Genomic DNA, 22,672 nt, shown 5'->3' on the forward strand with positions numbered 1-22,672 from the left:
ATGGAATTGTGATCTGTACGATGTGATGTTTAGTTAATCACTTTCTTCATAGTGGATTATTAGTTATTTTTTTAAATGGAAGTGTGACTTATTAGTGAGCAATCACAATTATCTGATGAATTGATATACTACGAAATTTGAAATTTTGCACAGATCAAATACGATCTGAATTATACAACCAAAATATAAGTTTCATGTTAAACAACTAACCATAGATGTTGCACATAAATCCTTATATAGAGTTCTTATTTGGTATTTATTATTATTCGAATAGAATTCTGCTCAAAACTCTGCCTGTAGCTGAAATACTATTTCCACCCTAAACACAACAATTTAAAATTTTTACTTGAAATTGTTTCCTAGGTTATTCGTTTTTCCACCCGTTCAGGAGACCAAAGGCCCACACGTTGATTTACTATACGATTTTGTAGTCGCCATAAATAAATATCATAGATATAAAAAAACATTTAAATCCATTAACTTTCATTTTATATTAAAACAGAAAACGTCTTCGTATCGAACGAAAAAAAAACGCTTTACATTTTCACTAAAAACCATACTGTGGAGCACGAAAAACCATTGAATAAATAATATTTTAAATTTATAAATGACGCTGATTGTACTTTAACTATCAGCACAGGTACACAGAGAAGCTATTATTATTTTATTTCAAACGTACGTTATCGTGATTTCTACCTCGGAATTAGTTAATTGATGGCACTTGCTTCGCAAACGTTTGATAGAATAGATTTAAATGCCGTTGAAGTTTCACGTAGTAAAAACTCCCGGTGGAGAAGAATTCAGTTCAATGGTTACCTCTCAAGCATCGATTTTGAACGTTGATTGCGTTCTGCGAGAGTGCGTCGAATTAAAATCGCGATGAAAGAAAAAGTAAACGGGTGATTTTATGGGAATAACACGGAATAATTCACAATGCGAAGCTAACGATAATTTATTAACTGAGCCAATTACGCAACCATGATATTCAGCAATGATCGGGTGAAATGGAGAGAATTGTTATCGGGACGAAGAAAATTTAATCGAGAGGGTGGTACGTATAATTATCGTCTTCTCGATCGATTATTTATGTTCTAACGAAGTGCTCACCGCATTGCGCAATGGTAACGAAAACGTAGCTTCATTATTGTTTTATAAAAATTCAGGTCCATTCGTTTTATTCGCAGATTACGTTTCATACTTTTATTGAACTACAGCGTGCTTAATATCCACGTTAGAATTATTATATATTAATTCTAGAATATCACGCTCCATTTTTGGGTTCAACAGACTTATTGTAGCATAGTTGACCATTTAAATTCGTTTACAATAGAAAATTAATTCGAAATTAAATACATTCAATATTTTTTCTTTAAAAATGTCTAAATCGAATCGATACGAGTAAAACACTCGCGTACGAAAATTTCAATTACAAATTACATTTTGCTCGTTATAATTGTTTACACAAAACGTGAAAAATTAAAGAAATTAACAAATTTCAAAAGTCATTGACTTTTAAAATTGATCACGCATAGTAATAGTTCTGCCTCGATTCTGCAATAAATATTTCCAGAATGTTTTGACCTGCTATTTTCGTTTTCCATTTTCCAGGTTACATATAACGAAAACTGTATATTTGATGATACTCAATATACCGATGGCAAAGTTCGATATGCGATCGTGCCTAAGATTTAAACGCGATATCTTATTTAACCTGAATAAATACAACGTAGAATGCAAACAGTTCCATATAAAATGTCGTTTCAGTCACATTTTGAAGTACTATGTATTTACGCAAGATTCTCTGACTTTAAACAATACAAGAAATGGTACCGAGTTCCAATAATGTCTGTGTACCTTCACGTATCATTCCTTTTCGCTTTCAATAATCGAAACTTTAAACAGAAAGTATTAAAACTGCAAAGAATTAACTTTTGTCGATTTTTAAAAATTTATTCGAATTAATACCTCGCATGCAAAAATCAGATTTTTCGATAAACTATTCAAGAGACAGAAATTAAAATAGATGACAACATACACATAGAAATATAAAATTCTTTATACAGGGTGTTCGACTACTCCTGGAAAAAATTTTAATGGGAAATTCTAGAGGCCAAAATAAGAGGAAAATCAAGAATACCAATTTGTTGATGGAGGTTTCGTTAAAAAGTTATTAACGTTTAAAGTAACGTTTAGTTAATCGTACAATTCGTAGTTTATAGTCTTGCATAAGTTTGATACGAACGGTGATAGTGATTATGGAAAAATTTTTTAAATTATTATAGTAGTTTACAGATGCAATAATTAAAACTATGACACAAAGATAAAAGACTTGCATCGTGTAATAAAATACAGACACAAATATTAATTTAATAGAAACATTTTACAAATAGTTTAACACTTAAAAATAAAATGAAAATGTATCGAAAATGGTGAAAGTGTGTCTATTGTCGGAGGATTATGCTCGTAGCTCGACAATGAAGCAATTACAAATTCGACGCGGGTACTTTTATCGAAACAATTGCCAACCAACGGGCAACTACTCCCATCGATAACTATTCTGGCAATTATCCAAGTAATTCGTGTTAACGCGGACGTTCGTCAGTACTTTCGACGAAGTTCGAACATTCCTCCTGGGTAAGTTGGATAAAATCATAGCGAATCGGACAGTGAAACGTTACAATTCCAATTACGATTTGCTATCCTTTTCTATTCAGTTTTCAGACTTGGGAGTTCTGAGCTTTGAAAATTTTCCCAAGCTTAAGATAGCTCGTTGGAAAAATTGCAGCCATTTGAGGAATGAACCATAGCGATTCCAATTACGTTTTTTTTTTCTCGTTTCCCCTCGCGAACGCGTGTCTATACGGTTACCATTCAGAATTCTGCACTTTCGAAGCCACGTATGAGGGAAATGGAGTTGGCAAATTTTCCAACCTTCAGGAAGTTCGCCACGAACATTGGCAATCGCACAATGGACCATTGCGATCCCAATTATGTCCTTTTCCTCCTTCTCTCCGCTCGTATCTATTCTTCCGGTTTCGTTCAAAATGTAATGGCTGGATATCCCACAAATGTTAATACATCAGATATACATTTAAGAAGATGCAGCTCATTTCGTGACGTAGGGAATTTAAGGAAATCCAATAACTACGTTCATCCTTTCCATTTGTGCAAGCAATGTTAACATAAGCTTTAACAAATTAAGTAAATTAATAAATCGATCTTCGGTGGTTTAAGATGCTAGAATGCCAAAGAGATTTAGAGCTTTAAGGTTTTTTTTTTTCATTGCGAGAGAGCAAATAGAAACTATTTTTATTTATCCGTTAGTTTAAAATAAACTGTTAAAATCGTAGACTGAAAATTATACAGGGTGTTCGGCCACCCCTGGGAAAAATTTTAATGGGGGATTCTAGAGGCCAAACTAAGACGAAAATCAAGAATACCAATTTGTTGATGGAGGCTTCGTTAAAAAGTTATTAACGTTTAAAGTTCCGCCCGTACTGAATTTTTTTCTCGAAAATGCGCAGGATTTCGGGGGATGTCTATTCACCAAAAATGATTGTATTTGACCCCCCTAGCTAAATATAATTTTTTTAGAACGATTTGAAAAATTCTATTTTCGCCGAAAAAATTAGGCACCTTTTCGAATTTTTTTCTCGAAAGTGGGCAGGATTTCGGGGATATATCTATTCACCAAAAATGATTGTAATTGACCCCCGCAACCGAAAATAATTTTTCCAAAACGATTTGAAATTTTTTTCCCCCGTCGAAAAATTTCACACCTTCTCGAATTTTTTTCTCGAAAGTGGATAGAATTTCGGAGGTATGTATAATGACTAAAAATGATTGTAATTGGCCCCCGCAACTGAAAATAATTTTTCCAGAACAATTTGAAATTTTTGAATTTAATTGTTAATAACTTTTTAACGAAGTCCCCATCAACAAATTAGTATTCTTGATTTTCGTCTTATTTTGGCCTCTAGAATCCCCTATTAAAATTTTTCCCAGGGGTGACCGAACACACTGTATACTAGTAATTTAAAATTCAAAAGCTAGATGAAATGCCGATTTTTCATTCTTATTTTCGTAACTTCTTTCATTCAATTTCTCAAATCTAGAAACGGAATACTTAAGATTTTGAGAGGGCGTGTGGTACTTTTGGAATTTGATGTAATGCTCTTGAAAGCCATTAACTCTTATAATAATAATAATTGTTAAAGGTACAGAGATATGTCGATATAGAAACGAACCGACAAAGGCTCGTTGTCAATGGCTGAATGCACTTCAGTAAGAGTTAATGGAGTTTTAAGGGTTTTGGAGTAGGAAACTAACAGGATAGGGTAGAAGTGGAGAGCCTTTTGATATTGGAAGGTCGCATGTCGCTTCACAGACTTCTCACAATGCTGCACACTTCATGTGCAGTTGATTTTGCCAAAATTATAAGTTGGTAAAATTGTAAAGAGACACTTAAATATAAATTAATCCCTTTTTAGAAATCCACGCATGAACGATTTTTTTTTATACATTTTGTTGACGAATCAAATACGAAATTGATGGAAACACTAACAATAGAATAGTGAAAAAACACGTAAGATTAACTTTTTCATATTGTGTTTTTTAAGTAAAGTTCTTTCTCTTTCAATTAAGATTAATATTCTATTATAGATCAATATCTATATATTTTTTGTTCTTAATATTAAGTAAACAGTGAATTTTGCAATATCTGTGGGTTTTATGGGATAATATAATAATATTAATTACCACTATGTTTAAGTATTTTTAACGATTATAGTATGAGCGTCTCAGTTTACTTTGATTACTAGGATATATAAGAATTCTCTGATTAAATTAATTTTTTAACAGCAGAATTTTAACCAATTGAATGTTGAAATGTAATGTGGTAAAAGTGAAAGTAAAAAGATGAAAGGTAAAAACGATTCCTTTGATTAATTTTTATGAAACAAAATGTCCCATTGCATAAAGTACGCAAAAATATGCGAAAAGAACGTATCGAACACTTTAAAAAGTTGCAGATTCATGGCAGAAAACTTTCTGTTCATCTCTTTCTCGACTACTGACGATTTTAAACGTCTTACGTTTAATATTACTGGACAGTTTTAACACGGCGTTATTTGGAACATTATTTTACTCCATAAATATTGTTGAAAATACAACCGTGTTACAAAAGTAGTAAATAATATGAACACAGTTGTTCACAATGCCGTGTAAAACAATAAAAAATTTGTTTCTAGGAACATTTATTTCAGTGAAAAATCATAAGAACGTAAGATAGAATTTATATTATTGGTTAAACTCTGAGAATATTTTGGATCAGAAAAGTCAAGTAAATAATTATCGACTACAATTTTTCTATTATTCATAATATATTACAAAAAACATTGCACAAAACTGAAGTGCATTCTATGCGAAACATTGGTACTTGAACCTTCTTATGCGCATGACCTATATACGAGATGACAAATTTCTTTGTAACAGATCATCATACATTTCCATAGAATATTGTCCTGTACTCTAAAAATATATTAAACTTTACCCAACCATGCCCAACAATCTCAATTATTTCTTTAAAATAAACTAGATGCCAAATTTCTTTGCAACAGACCCTTCAAATCATCCCCAACAGTCTCAATTATATCTTTAACACTAAACCTACTGGTACTTCATGTATATTCATTCCTACCATGACCAGTCTATATTTATTCGAAAGATATCCTTCTCTTCTATGTTAAAAAATTTTTTAATTTCCATCGGATAGAAGATAAAACGTCCTTGAAAACTAATTTTGTCTCAAGTTGATACCGTAATTAGTTCTAGAGAAACCAACTATTTAAGAAAAAGTACTGGCTAGTAATTACGCAAACATCTTGTATTTAAATTAATTTTCAATTAAATAAACAATTTATGGTTCAGTTTTATCGTACACTAGTCGTACGATCAGTAAGAATTACTGAAACTTCTTTGGGTATGTAGAGTCAAAGTAAATGTGAAAATAAACATAGAAGATAAGAAAAATTATAGTATCTGGTATAGCCATTGGATAGAGGATGAAATGCCCTTTAAAATGAGCGTTCGAACAAGTCGATAGCTTCATTAGTTCCGGAGATATAGCGATTTTAGTTTCAAGTCGATGCGGAGGCTAGTTTCGAAGATAGGGTTTGTTTACGTTTTTGTTGCGCTCGCGCGAGTTCATTCATCCCCCGCGCGCGTAGATAGTAAACAGTGCGTAGTAAATTCTTGGAAATACTACGCTTCCGCGTCACGGGACTGTCTCGACTCACGCGCGACAAGGAGGTACGACGCGACGCGTCAGACGGAGACAGCGATAGTCAAATTAAGAAAAATACCCTTTTACATAAATTACGATATCTCGAAAACGGAAAGTCGGATCGACAAAATCAAAAAACCATTTTAAAGAGGAAGGTTTGCCGCTGCTAACGACGACTCGATCATGGAGAAAGTGCTAATAATTTGGAAACTGCAGGTAATTAAAGTTTTTAGTAATTTAATGCGCGTTAGTAGTCTGCCGTAACACGGAAAGCGCCATAAGAGAATTTTTTAAAAATTACCTATTTACATAAATTACGATATCTCGAAAACGGAAAGTCGGATCGACAAAAACCAAAAGCCATTTTGAAGGGGAGGCTTTGCCGCTTCTAACAGTGGCTCAATTATTAATAAAACTCTAGTAGTTTCGGAACTGCACGCATCTAAAGTTTTTAGTATTTTTAATAAGCGTTAATAGGCTTTCGTAAGGCGGAAAGTCAGACGTAGCAGAATTTAAAAAATTACGATTGTCTTTACTCGATGATATCTCGAAAACGGAAAGTCCGATCAACAAAAATTTGAAGCCATTTTAAAGAGGAAGCTTCGCCGTTTCCGACAATGCATCAATTATTAACAGAACACTAATAATTTTGAAACTGCACGCGTTTAAAGTTTAACTATTTTTAATACGCGTTATTAGACTGTTCTAAGACAGGTGAAACTGGAGATTCTCTCCTTTCGTCTTTGCTATACATATATTTCCTATTTACATTGGAAGCTAACCAAAATTTGGTACCAAATTTTGTCCAGTTTTTAACAGAAAAATGTAAATTATTTAACCCGTCAGATAACCGGTCGTGGTAGGCAAGACAGACTACATATTTTTCTCAGGAAACAAACAATAAGAATAGAAGTGAATATTGTAAAATTCATTGCACGTATACTAGAAGAAAAGTCGTGAAGTTAAATGGCGCTAAAATAATATTGTGTTAGTTTAAATTTTAAAAACGGTCATTTGACCGGTAGCAGCAGGTTTAGTGTTAAAATAAAATAAATACCAAATTTTTTTTGTAGCAGACCCTTGATCTTGATAGATATTGTCCTATTCTCCAAAATTGATTAAACTTTATCAAATCATCTCCAACAGTCTCAATTATTTCTTTAAAATAAAATAGATGCCAAATTTTGTTTGCAACAGACCCTTGATCTTCATAGGTGTTATCCTATACTCCAATCATCGATTAAACTTTATCAAATAATCCCTAACAGTCTCAATTATTTGTGTCAAATAAAAAAAATGCAATCGAACCTTAAAAAAAAATAAAAAGAAAGAAGCCAAATCGGGAACCGAGTTCGAGAAATCAACCACGGCTATTCCAATCGCGCGTTTCCCGAACGCGAAACATTTCGTCTCGCCCCTTTCTGTTGCGTGTATATTCGGTTGATTCGTTCCGAAGTCTAGCGTCTCGAGGCCGTGTATCGGAGGAATCGAGTTGCCAAATTTTCCAAGCTCGCGAAACTTTGCCCAGACCTGCCCTCATTCGGTATTCGCAATGCGGCAAAAGGAATTCTTGAAAATACGCGCGGTCCCGAGACAAACGTTATTTCGATACTCTCGCGACATCCTAATTCGCTTGCAAAATCCGGCGTGCATAGCCAGCCGTAGGGGAGAGGGAGGATCGTACGGGGATGAGAGGGTAGGGTGTAGGGCGCACAACTGTATTCGCGAAGTTAGTTTTACGCTCGGGGCTGGTGCGCAATGCAATCACCGCGAAACAGTGAAATATCCGAAAGGAAATGTACAGTAGCAAAAGATATATACGTCGAGCACGATTTCCTATACAGGATATGACCTTGTTCGCCTTATCCACTATTGCGAGCGTGGTATGTTCCTATCAAAGATATTTTTCCATGCGCCTGCGAAAATAAGTTACGGTTGTCTTGGTGTATCGGTCTTATTGCTCGCCGAATTTCCCTGGTCCATTTTCTTGGGGAAGGACCTGTACCCTCAGATTATGCTGAAATCTGATCGCTGATACGTGACAGCCAGCGAAACGAGGTCCTATGTATTTTCTTTCCATCGAAAATATTCGTAGGAAATTTTGTTTTCCAGGTAACGACTCGGTAACGCCATCGTGGAATGTATTTTTGTATATCAAGTGACAATCATCGAATTATATTTGAATATCAAATGAAAAATATATCAATAATGATGAATACTTAATATGTGAACAATAATGTCGACAGTATAATCATTGTAAAATGAATGTAATTAAAAATAAAAATATTTTCATTTTCGATTCGTACCATTAGAAATAGGTGGTGGAATAAAAAAATAAACAATTATAAAAGGAATAACTTTTAACTAAGCAATAGGTCAGTGACGAAAAATTCGTACCGTACCCTCAGACCCAATCGGTCCTATACTTTGTCTAAACAAGCCAAGCTAGGGACACAGTTGCACCCTCTTGACTTGTATTTCGAGACGCTAACCCAAACCAACACGTACTATAAACATTATTGTGTAATTTTGTTTCAATATTACTTACAAGGAGTGTTTTTTAGGTGTCCACCTCCGATTGTTTTGAATTTTGGATATGTTTTAAAGGACCGAAAAATAAGATATGCGTATTTTTTTTATACCGGCCCGTTTTCATATTTAGGAGATGAAACGACCCCCTAAAGTTTCAGCTATAATAAGCTATCTCAAAAACTAGTAAAAACTAGGAAGTTTTCCTGCATAAAATATCGGAATTTCTACACTATGTAAGATCTTTTTACATTTAAATTTTATTAATAGTGTAATATCGAGTTCATTTATTTGAAGATATACAATATATAAAATATTTAATCCTTCTCAACGAAAGTGAAATTTGTTTTCTAGATAAAAATTTCGAATAGCATGTAAAAGATAAATAATTTCTTATTTTGTTACTCGACGAATAACAATAAATATTTGAATTTTAGAATCTAGTATTTTGCAATGAACGAATAAGAATATAATCTTTTAGCTCATATTTCACTATTTTTTATAACAGTTAATACATTTCATTTATCATACTTAAATAAGTCAAGATTACATTATTAATATAAAACACGACACAAAATTCAACTATTTTCACAACATTTACCCATACCATACTAAAAACACATAAAATTTTTAAATTAATTTACGATATTTAATTTATTCGAAATTAAATATTTTCAATCACAATACTTAATAAAAAATAAATTTGTTCTATTATGTCGCAACGATTAAAAATTAAAATTTTTGGAGAAAATATTATTTAGTATACGTACGTAGAAACAGGTTATCGTTTACAAAACCAGTTTATTATATTTGTACGGACGTTTGCAAAATTGGCTGGAAAAGTTGCATCGATAGACCACCTGGAATGCTCTTTTATATTTGTATATTTGAACGTTAAGATCGTGTAAGTAATGTTTGGAGGAGAATGGAGGGAAAATAGTATCGATGAATCATACGAATATACGCAACCCAAAATTACTCTATTTGTACTGTTCTCTACAATGTCAGTTCATATACAGTATTATATGCGGATACGATCCAGTTTCGAATACGATACATGCATTCGTGATGCGTTTCCACGAGTATCCTACGGTCATCTTCGAGAATAGTATCGCTTCTTACAGAAAGCCCAGTATCGCGATACGAATCGAATTCATAAATTTTGATTTGCGTATTCAAAATGAGATAACCACACATTTTCGACGATGCATGCACGCTAAACCGGATATTCGGAATTTTTCGTAATCCGTAGTTGCGATCTAGTTTGAAACTTGCGATATTATCGATCCTTTGGGTGCAGTTCTTTTCCGTGATATTTATCGATACGATTTGATTAATTAAAAGAATTTCAGCCATTGCAAAATAAACGTACATTTTGAAAATCTCAAGAGGAGCAACATTTTTGAAGCAACCATGAATAGTCAGGAAATTTTTTACATTGAATTGTGCCGAGTTTCTATTAGTCACGATGACTCTGCGTCTTTTCAACGGGGAAAGAATTCAGTCAACTAGCGAGGGAATACTCATTTTTTGAACTGAAAGCCAATACTGTAATCTAAACATTCATAAACTTTTGATTCATATCGAACTGCACGATCCACGACCTAGAAATATCTCTGATATACAGGGTGGCTCGCCACATATTGTCCAAAATATTACAGATGAAATTGAATAGTTTCAACAGGGGCACAATTTGATAATACTAGTTATCTCGTAGGTGGAACATTAACGTTTTCTAAAATGGAATCATATTTTATATCGCATCAGTCGAAGCACCTTGATATTACAGGAAATATTTTAATTTCAATGTTGTTAGAAAATCCTTCTTTGTTAGTATTATTATGACCATTCTGTATATATTAAATAAAACTCTTTTTCTATTCTTTCTCGCCGAAGGAAATTAATTCCAACTACCACAGTTATCGACATCGTCCCCCTCGTAAAACAAAGACAAAGAGATCCACCGTCATCGAAATTTTACAACAGTATTGTTGCAGTATCGATAAAAAAACAGTTAACTGATTGTCGATAAAAAAAATCACCGTAAAACTGTGAACACGTTGGGGGAATCGAGGTTCACCAGGGGTTCTCAACAGCACTTGGGGATCCAGATCGTTCCCTGGAAACGATCGCGAGGACGAGAAGCAGCAGTTCAGCGAGTTTTACGCACGACGCGGAGGACTTCCGGGGCTGGCTGGCGTAGAAAATGGCGGGTTAAAATAAAATCGTGGAGGCGGGGAGCGGTGGTAGCGATCCTCGGCCCCCCGGCTGACGGGGCCATAAAATCGGTTGCACGTTTTTCGGGCGTTTCGCGTCGCTTCGAGTATTTTACGAATGCACGCCGCGACGCCAGGCGCCGGGGAACAGCGTCCGCGACGACTCTCGACAATTTCCGGCCCGAGGAATTTCAGGGGAATAACAACGATTACGGGTTGAAAAAAATCAAAAAATTCTTCCATTTATCAATAAATAACACGATAAAATACAAGTATAGTTTATCTTCATTTCTATTAAATGTTTTTCAGTAAAATAATTGCTTATCTGTCATTTTCAATAATTTACTATTTAATGTTTTACTGTTTTATATTATCTTTGTTGTTTCTTTATACTACATTTATTATACTCGGATTTATTCTAAAAATTATATAAAGATTTAACAGGAATTTGGTTATGTTTGTATATAATAGTAAAATCTATTTTGTCAAGTTACATATTGGTCGTTTGAAAAAACATGTGTTTGTTAATAATTTCATCTGTTTACAAGTTCAGTAAAATAATTGCTTCCCTGTTATTTACAATGTTTTATCATTTATTATTATTTTTCTCAACGTTATATCTAATATTTTACTACTTAATAATGTTCTTATTGTTTGTTAATGAAACTTGAAATCTAAAGATTTAACAGTAATAATGTTAAACTATGTTTGTATATGATAGTAAAATCTATTTTGTGAAATTATATATTGATCGTGTGAGAAAACAAGATTTTGTTAATAATTTCTTGCGTTTACAAATCTCGTGTAAAATTTAATATTGCGTTGTTCGTATAATTCGAACTGTTTTGGGTGGTTCCAAACTACTGTCTTGAACAGTTGCGTTATAAATTACTAAAATGCACCAGATTCTCCATGTCCGATCTGGGACATCGTCTTAAAGGTTAATCGCGAGTGACATCGATGCTCGAGTGGGTTGCACAGGAGCTTTCTCGCGAGGCATTCTTTTTACTTTTGATACAGCCTGGAGAACGTGGAAAAGTTTTTATTCATTTTTCCGACGGATCGAAAATTGGTTAAGCGCCTAGCTGTTAAGATAGGGGAAGTTTTAGCGCGAAATACGCGAAGGGGAAAAATTGTTGGACTGACCTACATACGGACGAGTGTTCTCTGTTTTTGCTTCGTATAATTTTATTTTCCGCGCAGCTGTGTGCGTGCGCGTATTTTTTTTCGAACAAGTGTGTTTAATTAAAGCAACATTTTCCGGAGAGGATATACATTAATTAACGGTATGAAGAGACCATAGTTAGAAAGTATTATCTCTCGCGTAAATTGAAATATGAGTTACGCTCTTCCCCTGTAATTTTTTACTATACATCTATTGCTTGTTATTAAAGAGAATTATATAATTTTTTTTCTGGACCCCTTTAAAAGGCAAAGTTCATCCAATACAGCGAAAAATAGAAAATAATATGAAAGTTTAAAAACTAAAATAAAATTAATCAGATTTCTTTTTGTACCCAGGATACCCGTTAACGATTAATAACACGAAATAATACAAACGCGCGTGAGTTTTACGCCCATTAATTTTTCGAAACGTTACCCACACAAAATATCAGTTTTCTTTACAAAAACATTTTTACATTGTGCTCCGAAGAGAAACAAAATATAAATGGTTGAAACATTTAATAAAGACGTTAAACAGTGCTCGTACAGCTATGAATTATTGATGCTATGATTAATCTCCTGTAATTTCGTCCGCGTGAACAATTACCGTCGTTTACGAGTAATGTGTTTCTGTAAGTATTTTTCTTTCTGCTTTACTCGCGCGTTAAACGTACGCTGCTGTGTGCTCGTGATCGATGCACTGGCTTCCTGTCGTCGACGCTGCAGGAAATAACAGCGACGAAGTTTATGCGTCGAAAGTGCTGAAGTTAAGCGTCACGATTTTTCTGGTTTTATTTTTTTCGCGCGCACATATTACGCGAAATTACGCGCGAAAACGCTTTGAAATTTTAGGATTCCACGACAACGATGCGCAAAATGGGAAAGAAGCGAAACAGAGGGAGGAAAAGAGACTACCCGTTGTATAATTTACAGTACATTCGACGCGGAATTGAGCGCAGACGCGCTTAACTTTCGTGCTCGTCGATGCATTCACAGATGCACGCGGTGAGAAAATTTTTTCAGGATCATCGAGCTCGCCCAGTCTCACGCTTTGCAGTTTTATAAAAGCCAAACAACCGAGCGCCGTTGCAAACTGTGTTTAGCAATAGCGAAATCGGGCTTTAAACAGCGGGATACGGAATAAACGAACAGCGAAACTTGGAAAATTTCATCGAGAACGTAGAATAACCGATCTTGATTTTTGAGTTTTAACTTGACGAATTCTCTGCGAAGTTTATTAGAAAGAAATCAATGTTTCTACTCTCGCTTAAATTTTTTAAACGTCTAAAAAGAATTTTGAGCCAAGAAAATAATTATTTTAAGAGATCAATTCTTGAAATAAAAGTGAACGAAGACTATTAATTGTGAATTTATGATAGATAGAAATTAGTTATAAAAATTTTCCTGTTACAGATACATACGTGATTTTGTTACATAAATGTATGGATTTGTTACAAAGAAAATTTCAACTTCTTTGAGAATATTTATATATTGTTTAATTTCCTTCTTTATACAGTTATGTATTTTACTTTTAATTAGTATTCGATAAATTTTTTGAAGCTTCGGAAGTTTTATTTAGCTTAAGCTGAAACATCAATAAATGTTTCAATATGTTATAAGGAATTATCCACTCTTTTTTTTATTTTTTATTCATTAAAACGAATATTATTCAAAATAGTAAAGATCGGCGATACCAAAAGTACAAAAAAATAATTTGACATCAACGGGATATAACGGATCACAATAAAAACGATGCAGTCAAGAGCATTTAATACAATGATTTTATCGTGAAATGTGTCACGTTTTATATGAAACGTCCAATTTATTCAACACACGAAATTTTCATTCGTATTTTGAAATGTGTTAATCTGCATTTACATGGACTTTTGCATAGATGAATAAGTCAATGAATATCATTGTAATTATTAATAAATTACAGCTCAGTTATTACAATTTACGTATATACTGCAATGTTTTATTTCATTTATATCCATTGAACTCTAAATAACTTGTTTTTTTTTTATATAAATAAACAGTTCGAGATCGAAGAGAAAACATGTAGTTTCAAAATCGAATTTCTTGAAAATTAATTCTTGCACAAAAGAAGTTTATTCTACATGTTCGATTTATTTTTGTTATAACTTATTGGTGAGGGTATTCTGTGCAGTCTGAATCGGGGAAGGCAATTATTATAAATGAAAGTGGAGGTCTTAGAGAACGAAGTATCAAAATATTTTACTTTGTATATTTAAATGAAAAATTTAAGATCAAAGAAATAAAAATTCCCTAAAGGAACAAGTAATTTCGAAATCTGGTTTTTCGAAAAATAATTTTATTCTACGACGTTCTGTGTAGTGTGAATTGAAAAAGGTAATTATTATAAATAAAAGTGAAAGTAAAGAGCTAGGAAGACAAGAAAATTTAGAAATTTTTCCATAATCTAATTACGGTGGAAAATTGAAAATGATCTATAAAAAGGGATCAGACTATTTCCCGATTATAAATGAAATGAAAATGGAGATTTTAAAGAACGAAGAATCAAAATACTTTACTTTGTATATTTAAATGAAAAATTTAAGATCAAAGAAATAAAAATTCCCTAAAGGAACAAGTAATTTCAAAATCTGGTTTTTCGAAAATTCATTTTATTCTAGATAGTCGATTTATGTTTATTATATTACTTAATCGTAAAGAGCAAGGGAGACGAGAAAATTTAGAAATTTTTCCATAATCAAATTACAGTGGTAAATTGTAAACGATTTATAAAGAGGGATCAGCCCTTTTCTGGATTTATTGTTTCAGTAGAATTAAAATGGAGGCAAAATGAAATTCGCAAGAGCGTGAACTTTCCCAATCGAATCGTTCCACACACATTAGTCGTCGTACTTTGAAAGCAATCTCGTGTAAGTCTTCAAGGGTATTGGAAAAGTGCGCTCTATCGTCATTGCGTAATGTACCATTATAGCCGCACCAGATGCCAAAGCGTATCCACTTTTCTCGCGCGAAAATTTTCGAGCCTGTTTCGTTAAAGGGTTTCAAATTACGCTCAAGCGTAATACGGGACAATACAGGATGTTCGGCCACCCCTGGGAAAAATTTTAATGGGAGATTCTAGAGGCCAAAATAAGGCGAAAATCAGGGATACTAATTTGTTGATTGAGGCTTCGTTAAAAAGTTATACAAACATTTCCACACAGTATATTTTCGGTAAAGAATTTTTTTCTCGAAAGTACGTAGGATTTTGGGGGTATGTCTACTCACCAAAAATGATTGAAATTGACCCCCACAACTGAAAATAATTTTTTCAGAATGATTTAAAACTTTTCAATTTTCAGGGTAACAGACAGTTATGGTCAGACATATTTTCAGCAATGAATTTTTTTCTCGAAAATGCGTGGGATTTCGGGGGTATGTCTATTGACTAAAAATGATTATAATTGGCCCCTGCAATCGAAAATAATTTTTTTAGTACAATTTGAAATTTTTTAATTTAATTCAAACAGATTGATATTCTTGATTTTCGACTTATTTTGGCCTCTAGAATCTCCCATTAAAATTTTTCCCAGGGGTGGAACTCCCAGGGGCTCCCAACTCAAGATCTCAGATTATATCTGCAGTCGTAACACCAATGAAAGTCAATTTGAGGTCAATTTTTATTTTATTTTTAACAATTCTCACTGACATAAAAAATGAATTTAATCCCCACGCTGTCTTTCGATAAAAGAACTCGTCAAAGTTTCATCGGTAGAGTGACAATCGTGATCGATTTATTCTTTTGAAGATCAAGTAACTTGATATTAAATATTAATGTAAAGATAAGGTAGGAGACCTACAAAAATAGTTTTACAATCTCATTTTATTCTATTCTACAATGGTAATAACGTTAATAGCCAACTTTGATATACTATCTGCAAATAAAGTATATTATAAAATTGAACAGATTTAGAGGCAAAATACAATTAAATTCGAAAAATATATTAAGTAGTAAAACTTTAAATAATAGTAAATATTTTCAAATTTCCAGAAAAATCGTGAAGACATTTTATTACGGCGTTTTAACTGTTTTGTTTGTTGTCCTAATAAGGCAATTAATTTTATAGTATTTTGTAACTGAATATTGTGGTACACGGAGCCGAAAGAAATTGCAAATTGACAAATGGGGTCTGACCATCATATACAGGGTGTTCGGCCACCCCTGGGAAAAATTTCAAGGCCAAAATAAGATGAAAATCAAGAATACCAATATGTTGATGGAGGCTTCGTTAAAAAGTTATTAACAATTAAATTCAAAACTTTCAAATCGTTCTGGAAAAATTATTTTCGGTTGCGGGGGTCAATTACAATCATTTTTGGTGAATACACATACTTCCGAAATCCTATCCACGTACGAGAAAAAAATTCGAGTAAGTGTTGAAAGTTTTGGGTGAAAAAAAAAAGACTTTCGAATCGTCTTGGAAAAATTATTTTAGTTGCAGGGATCAATTGCAAGCATTTTTGGTCAACAGACAGACCCCCGAAATCCTACTCAGTTCCGAGAAAAAAATTCATTACCGAAAATATAATTTCTGGCCAGAAATGTCTGCCCGAATTTTCATACGAATCTTTAAAACGTTATAACTTCTGAACGGATTGGACGATTTTAATGTTTAAAAAAGCAAACTACGCGTATTTTGGTGGAGAATATGTACAAATTACAAAAATCTTCGAAAAGTTGGTCCTTGATCCCGCAAAATGAGAAAAATCCCATAAAAATGGTCCAATTTTCAAACAGCCATAACTCCTACAATAATGAATATATTTCAATGAAACTTTTTTCTGAAGTAGAGCTCATGGATACCTACAGAAAAGTATTAGACAACTTTTCTGTAGGGTGTCAAACAAAATTACTAAAAATGAAAAAGGAATTTTTAAGAAAAATCGACAAGGGGTAGGTGCCTAAATTTTTGGACGAAAAAAAAAATTTTTTATTAATTCTAAACAAATTATTTTCGGTTGCGGGGGTCAATTACAATCATTTTTGGTGAACAGACATACCCCCAAAATCTTGCGCATTTTCGAGAAAAAAATTCAGTACTGTCGGAACTTTAAACGTTAATAACTATTTAACAAAGCCTTCATGAACAAATTGGTATTCTTGCTTTTCGTCTTATTTTGGCCTCTAGAATCCCCCGTTAAAATTTTTCTCAGGGGTGGCCGAGCACCGTGTATAATTTTTATTACATAAAATAGAGGTAGATTAAACTTTTATCTTAAACTATTGTGCATCGAATAAATAATAAAGAACGCATAAAAATTGGCGTTTTGCCTTAGATTTAGTCCAACTTTTCCCTACATATTCGACAAAAGTTTCAATTTACAGTCAAAATAATCTCACGAAATTTTCTTTATTCTTCGTGTAGCAGGTCACAAAAATTAATAATTAAAACAATAAATTAATAAAAAAAACAAAAAAAAAAAAAAAAAAAATTCTTTCCCCATTTTTCTCGATTACAATATCATTTCTTGTCGTTCGAGAAGTAAAAATGACAAAAATTAAGATTCAGAAAAGTATTGGAGCCCGATTTTTCTTGCTTAGTGCAATACAACCGTCCCAGAAACCTAATCCAGAACGGGGATCCATTACGCCATATGGAGCAACGAGACGCTAAAAGCGTCGGTGGACCATCGATCCAGCGAGTTCGGGCACGACGACGATATTCAAAATGCGTTCCCCATCTAAGAGGAAATATGAAGAAGTGTTACACGTGTATCGACTGCGATGCATCGCGGTGCATTCGTGTCTCGCCTTACCGCCAGCAAAAGTAGGCCAACGGAGCTTCCTGGTCCGCTCGTACTCAAAGCTCTCAAGGAAAGTGGAAATTCCTCGACGACGGGGTGAAACGCCCTTCACTGCTGGCAAAAAAATGTTCCCGGGATCGCGATCGAAGGGGAAAAACGAAACTACTCGCGAATTTCTTTGGGCAAAAAACAGAAATTACTCGCGCAAAACTCTGGTGAGTGGAGATCAAAGAAAAATTTCGAGGGGAAACGCGACAACGATTAACGACACTAGAGGTGTCCGACTGATTTTCGCGAGAAGTTTGTCAGCCATGCTTGAAGAGAGGAGGAAGATGTTACGCGAGTGTGTCTCAACATGTTTAAAAAGTTTCTTCTCGTTAAAAAGTTGCAACGAAAATGTGAGACGAGAGAAAGAGGAGGCTTGCTCTTTAGCTCAGTACAGGGTAGAAAGGTAGAGCATGCAATTTTTATTTATGTTTAAATGTAAATAGTATTCCTTTCAAACAAATAATGTTTTCCTCTGACATATTGTCTGTGTTTTTCATTGTTTATAGAAATATTTTTTATGTGTTCTGACTTTTCGTGACTGATTTTATACAAATTATTTCCTATTTTGAATAATTTTGTCAGAAGAATATACAGGCTGGTTATAGTAATGTTGTTATAATATAATTGTTGTCGCATTTTCAAAACTTTCAAGTTCATATTCAGTTTGTTTTAATACAACATATTATCTTCTTTTCGTTTTTCTTTCAGCTGTAACCCACTATAAAATGTTTTCGTTTTCTGTTAAAACTTTCTTTATCTAAGAAATAACGCATTAATAACAACTATTAATAATCGTTCCATAACACCGTCCAGTTTTATAAATATCTTGTCAACTGTATTAAGAATATTCTAACTCTATAGAATTCTGTAATTTTATGAAAATATATTTCATTTATTAATACAAGAATACCTTTCAGAATGTTTAAAAATAATTTTGTAAAATATTTAAAGAATATTTTATAGAATAATATAAGAATACTTTACAGGAGATAGCAAAAATATTTGAACAGTATTCTATGAAAGTATGTTTTACAGGATAATCTAAGAATATCTGATAAAAGTACATGATACTCGAAGGACATTTTAAACAAATTTAATCTACAGAGTAGTTTGAGAATATTTTATGCAAAAATATAATACTACATCTATAAAAAAAATGAATTAAACTTTTGCCTGACACTTTTAATTTATAAGTTTCAAGTGTCTCAGCTGACGCTGATATTTGTTGTGATACAAATTTCGATATAAGCAATGGGTTTAAGCTGTCGGCAGACTATGCAGACAATGAGACTAGCGATGGATCTAAACGAAAACGCGTTGTTTGTATTTTGAAATATTAAACTCCTCCAAACTGTTTAGGAATTACGATGTTTTAAACATACGCATGGAATTTCAGGGGAATCATTTATGGGCAGGCATTATATTTTCGGTAAAGAATTTTTTTCTCGAAAGTGACAAGGATTTTGGGGTATGTATATTCATAAAAAGTGATTGTAATCGAACCCTGCAACCAAAAATAATTTCTCCAGAATGATTTGAAACTTTCCAATTTTCAGGGTAAGAGACAGTTATGGTCAGACAATATAGTTTCAGTAATGAATTTTTTTTCTCGAAACTATGTAGAATTTCGGGGGTATGTCTATTCACCAAAAATGATTGTAATTGACCTCCGCAACCGGAAATAATTTTTCCAGAACGATTTGAAATTTTTTTTATTCGTCGAAAAATTTCAGCAGCTACCCCTTGTCAATTTTTCTTAAAACTTTGTTTTTCATTTTTAATAAATTTGACGCCGTACGGAAATATTGTTTAATACCTTTTTGTAGGTATCCATGAGCTCTACTTTACAACTAAATTTCAATGAGATATGTTCAGTATTATACGAGTTATGGCCGTTTGAAAATTGAACCACTTTTATGGGGGTTTTCTCACTTTACGGGGTTAAGGAACGACTTTTCGAATATTCTTGGAATTTCTACATATTCAATAACATTTCTGGCCACACATTATATTTTCGATAATGAATTTTTTTCTCGAACATGTTCGAAAGTGATTGCAATTGACCCCCGCAACCAAAAACAATTTTTTCAGAAGGATGTGATATCTCTAATTAAATTTTTTAATAACTTTTTAACGGAGGCTCAATCAAGAAATTGATATTCTTGATTTTCGTCATATTTTGGCCTATAGAATCTTCCATTAAAATTTTTCCCATGGGCTGACCGAACACTCTGTATAAATTATGTTTAGGGCTAAGTTATGCAAAGCAAGTCCCGAGAGAGTGGTACGAGTGGCACCAGGGTGAACGTCCACGAAGAAGGGTTGGCGCGTCAAGTCACGGACCCTTTTCGCGTCGTTTCCGCGACCGAATCCCGGAAAAAAGAGTTTCCAAGAGCGTCGTCCGCAACGTCATCTTGAGATTAGTCGAGTCGCGCGGAGACCGAGCAAGACGTCGGAAGTTGCGCTGACGAACCGCCGCGCCGGGCTAAACAGAGCACGAAAGACCAACGAGGAGGCCTCGCGAGGCGTAAAAGACTTTGCACGAGTCGTGCACAGTGTTTTCCCCAGGAGAAAAAAAAATAAAATGGTAACAAAAAGAGAGATGGGGAGGGGGGAGGAAGTTGGTCGCCGGTGTAACGATTTCCGCGACCTATTTCCGGCTGGCTGGCACGAATGAAGGTGTTTATTTCTCCCGTAACTCCAGCCTTATTCGTTTTGAAATCCACAGGTACGAGCCTGGAAACCGGCGAAATACGAGGTGTGGCTATTAAATAAAGGGGCTGACGCTGTAAAACATATTTACTTATTATTACCTTCAATATACACCCCTCCTTTATTCCATCGTTCAAAACAGTGCTGGAAGTCTTCTTCCGTCAGCTCCTTCAGGACGCGTGCTGCTTTTGCTTTCACGGCTTCAACGGACTCGAATCTTGTTCCTTTTAATGCAGATTTTACCTTAGGAAACAGATAAAAGTCGCAAGGCTCAAGATCCGGCGAATAAGGCGGATGGTCTAACATTGGGATGCTGTACTTAATTAGTTGTCTTGGTGGAGAACCCATGACTTGCCCTTCCACAATTCGGGTCGGTTTTTCCTTATTCTTTCACGGAGTTCAGCAAGAACGTGAAGGTAGTAATGTTGATTAATAGTTTGATTTTCAGGGACCCAGTGAAGCTACACAATCCCATGAATATCGAAAAGCAATCATCGTTGCTTTGAATTTTGATTTGCTCATTCGTGCTTTTTTGGCACTCGGTGAATTTGGGCTCTTCCAGTGCATAGATTGGTGCTTCGTTTCAGGATCATACGAATATCTGTTTCCTAAGATAAAATCTGCATTAACACTTTGACTGCCACGTCATCCATGTGGATGACAGAACTTCTAACAGTGGGATTAAAACAATTAGTTCTCAAGTCGAAATGTAAAAGAAAATGAATTTTAATAGGGTTCATAAATTTTACTGATGTCACGAATGTAAGTAGTACGACAAGTTCTAAGTTATGTAGTTCACGATTGTTTAAAATCGAAGTTTTAGGCTCGTAAACAATATCACGGTTTTCGACTGGCAGTCAACGTGTTAAAAGGAGCTGAGAGAAGACTTCTAGCACTGTTTCGAACAATGTAAGCTTCGCATGGAGCGTTGTAGGGATAAATGAGAGGTGTATATTAAAGGTGATAATAAGTAAATATGTATGAAATCAAAATAAAATGTTTTACAGCGTCAGTCCCGTTATTTAATAGCCACATCTCGTACACAGACCGTAACGTGTGTGAGACGTTAGCGCTCGGATGGGATTGATGCTTCAATTTGCCTCACTTCAGCTGTGAGAGGGAATTATATTGGGAGTCGAAGGGTTCAAGCGATCCCCTGTCGTTCAGCTTATCGAGTGGCGATAGGGGTGGTTTCGCTTGGAACTTGGAATTAAGCTTTTGACTCGGCGGGAACGGTTAGCTTATCGTTTTTGTGGTAACTGTTTGTTGGATATAGCACGCTGTTGCTGTTGGAATCGTGTTTTCCGCGGTGCTGGTGTTTATCTTTTATCAATGACAAACTGCATCGAAAAAGCAAATTATGAATTGCTACTGATAGAAAAAATGTTGACTTCTGTTTCTGCGTGAAATTTATTCACCAATATGGGTCGAGTTTGACTGTCATCGGATAAGAACGTGGATTGAAGAGAATGCCAATTTCAATAAATTTTGAACTTAACGTTCTTTTGTAATCTTCCATGTGTGCTTTTTATTACTGGAATAGAAAGGTGGAATGTTTAAAATACTCTTACCTGTTCTCCTGAATCTGCGTCAGGGTTGCTGCCTGTATTCGTGACCTCTGAAACGTCTTCGATGACCGAATCGTCGATAGTACTGTTGTCGCTTACGACGAGGCCCAGTAGGCATATCTAAAAGAATCACACAAAAATAATTGTTAGTGATACGATACGATATTTTTCTCCTCGAACATTTCAGTTAAACTTTGCAAGTTCTTTAAACCAGGTATATACAGGGTGCTCGGCCACCCCTGGGAAAAATTTTAATGGGAGATTCTAGACGCCAAAAAAGACGAAAATCACGAATATCAATTTCTCGATTGAGGCTTTATTAAAAAGTTATTAACAAATTAAATTAAACAATTTTAACTAGTTCTGGAAAAATT

The 22,672-nt window shown here is 34.1% G+C and overlaps 2 protein-coding genes across 3 annotated transcripts in view; one reads left to right on the plus strand and one right to left on the minus strand.

The window, feature by feature from the left end:
- The window catches only part of LOC143347045 (hydroxylysine kinase), a 414,097-nt gene that overhangs the window by 233,214 nt on the left and 158,211 nt on the right, over positions 1-22,672 (plus strand). The window lies entirely within an intron of this gene.
- Positions 1-22,672, minus strand: part of Nolo (ADAMTS-like no long nerve cord) — a 581,281-nt gene that overhangs the window by 227,982 nt on the left and 330,627 nt on the right. For both annotated transcript variants that reach the window (XM_076775876.1, XM_076775875.1), the window contains exon 2: positions 22,302-22,418. In XM_076775876.1, the coding sequence (XP_076631991.1) occupies positions 22,302-22,418 (117 nt within the window). The remainder of the gene's footprint in view (positions 1-22,301; positions 22,419-22,672) is intronic.

Source organism: Colletes latitarsis, chromosome 10, assembly GCF_051014445.1.
Source record: "Colletes latitarsis isolate SP2378_abdomen chromosome 10, iyColLati1, whole genome shotgun sequence".
In the NCBI taxonomy this organism is placed as follows: Eukaryota; Metazoa; Arthropoda; class Insecta; order Hymenoptera; family Colletidae; genus Colletes; species Colletes latitarsis.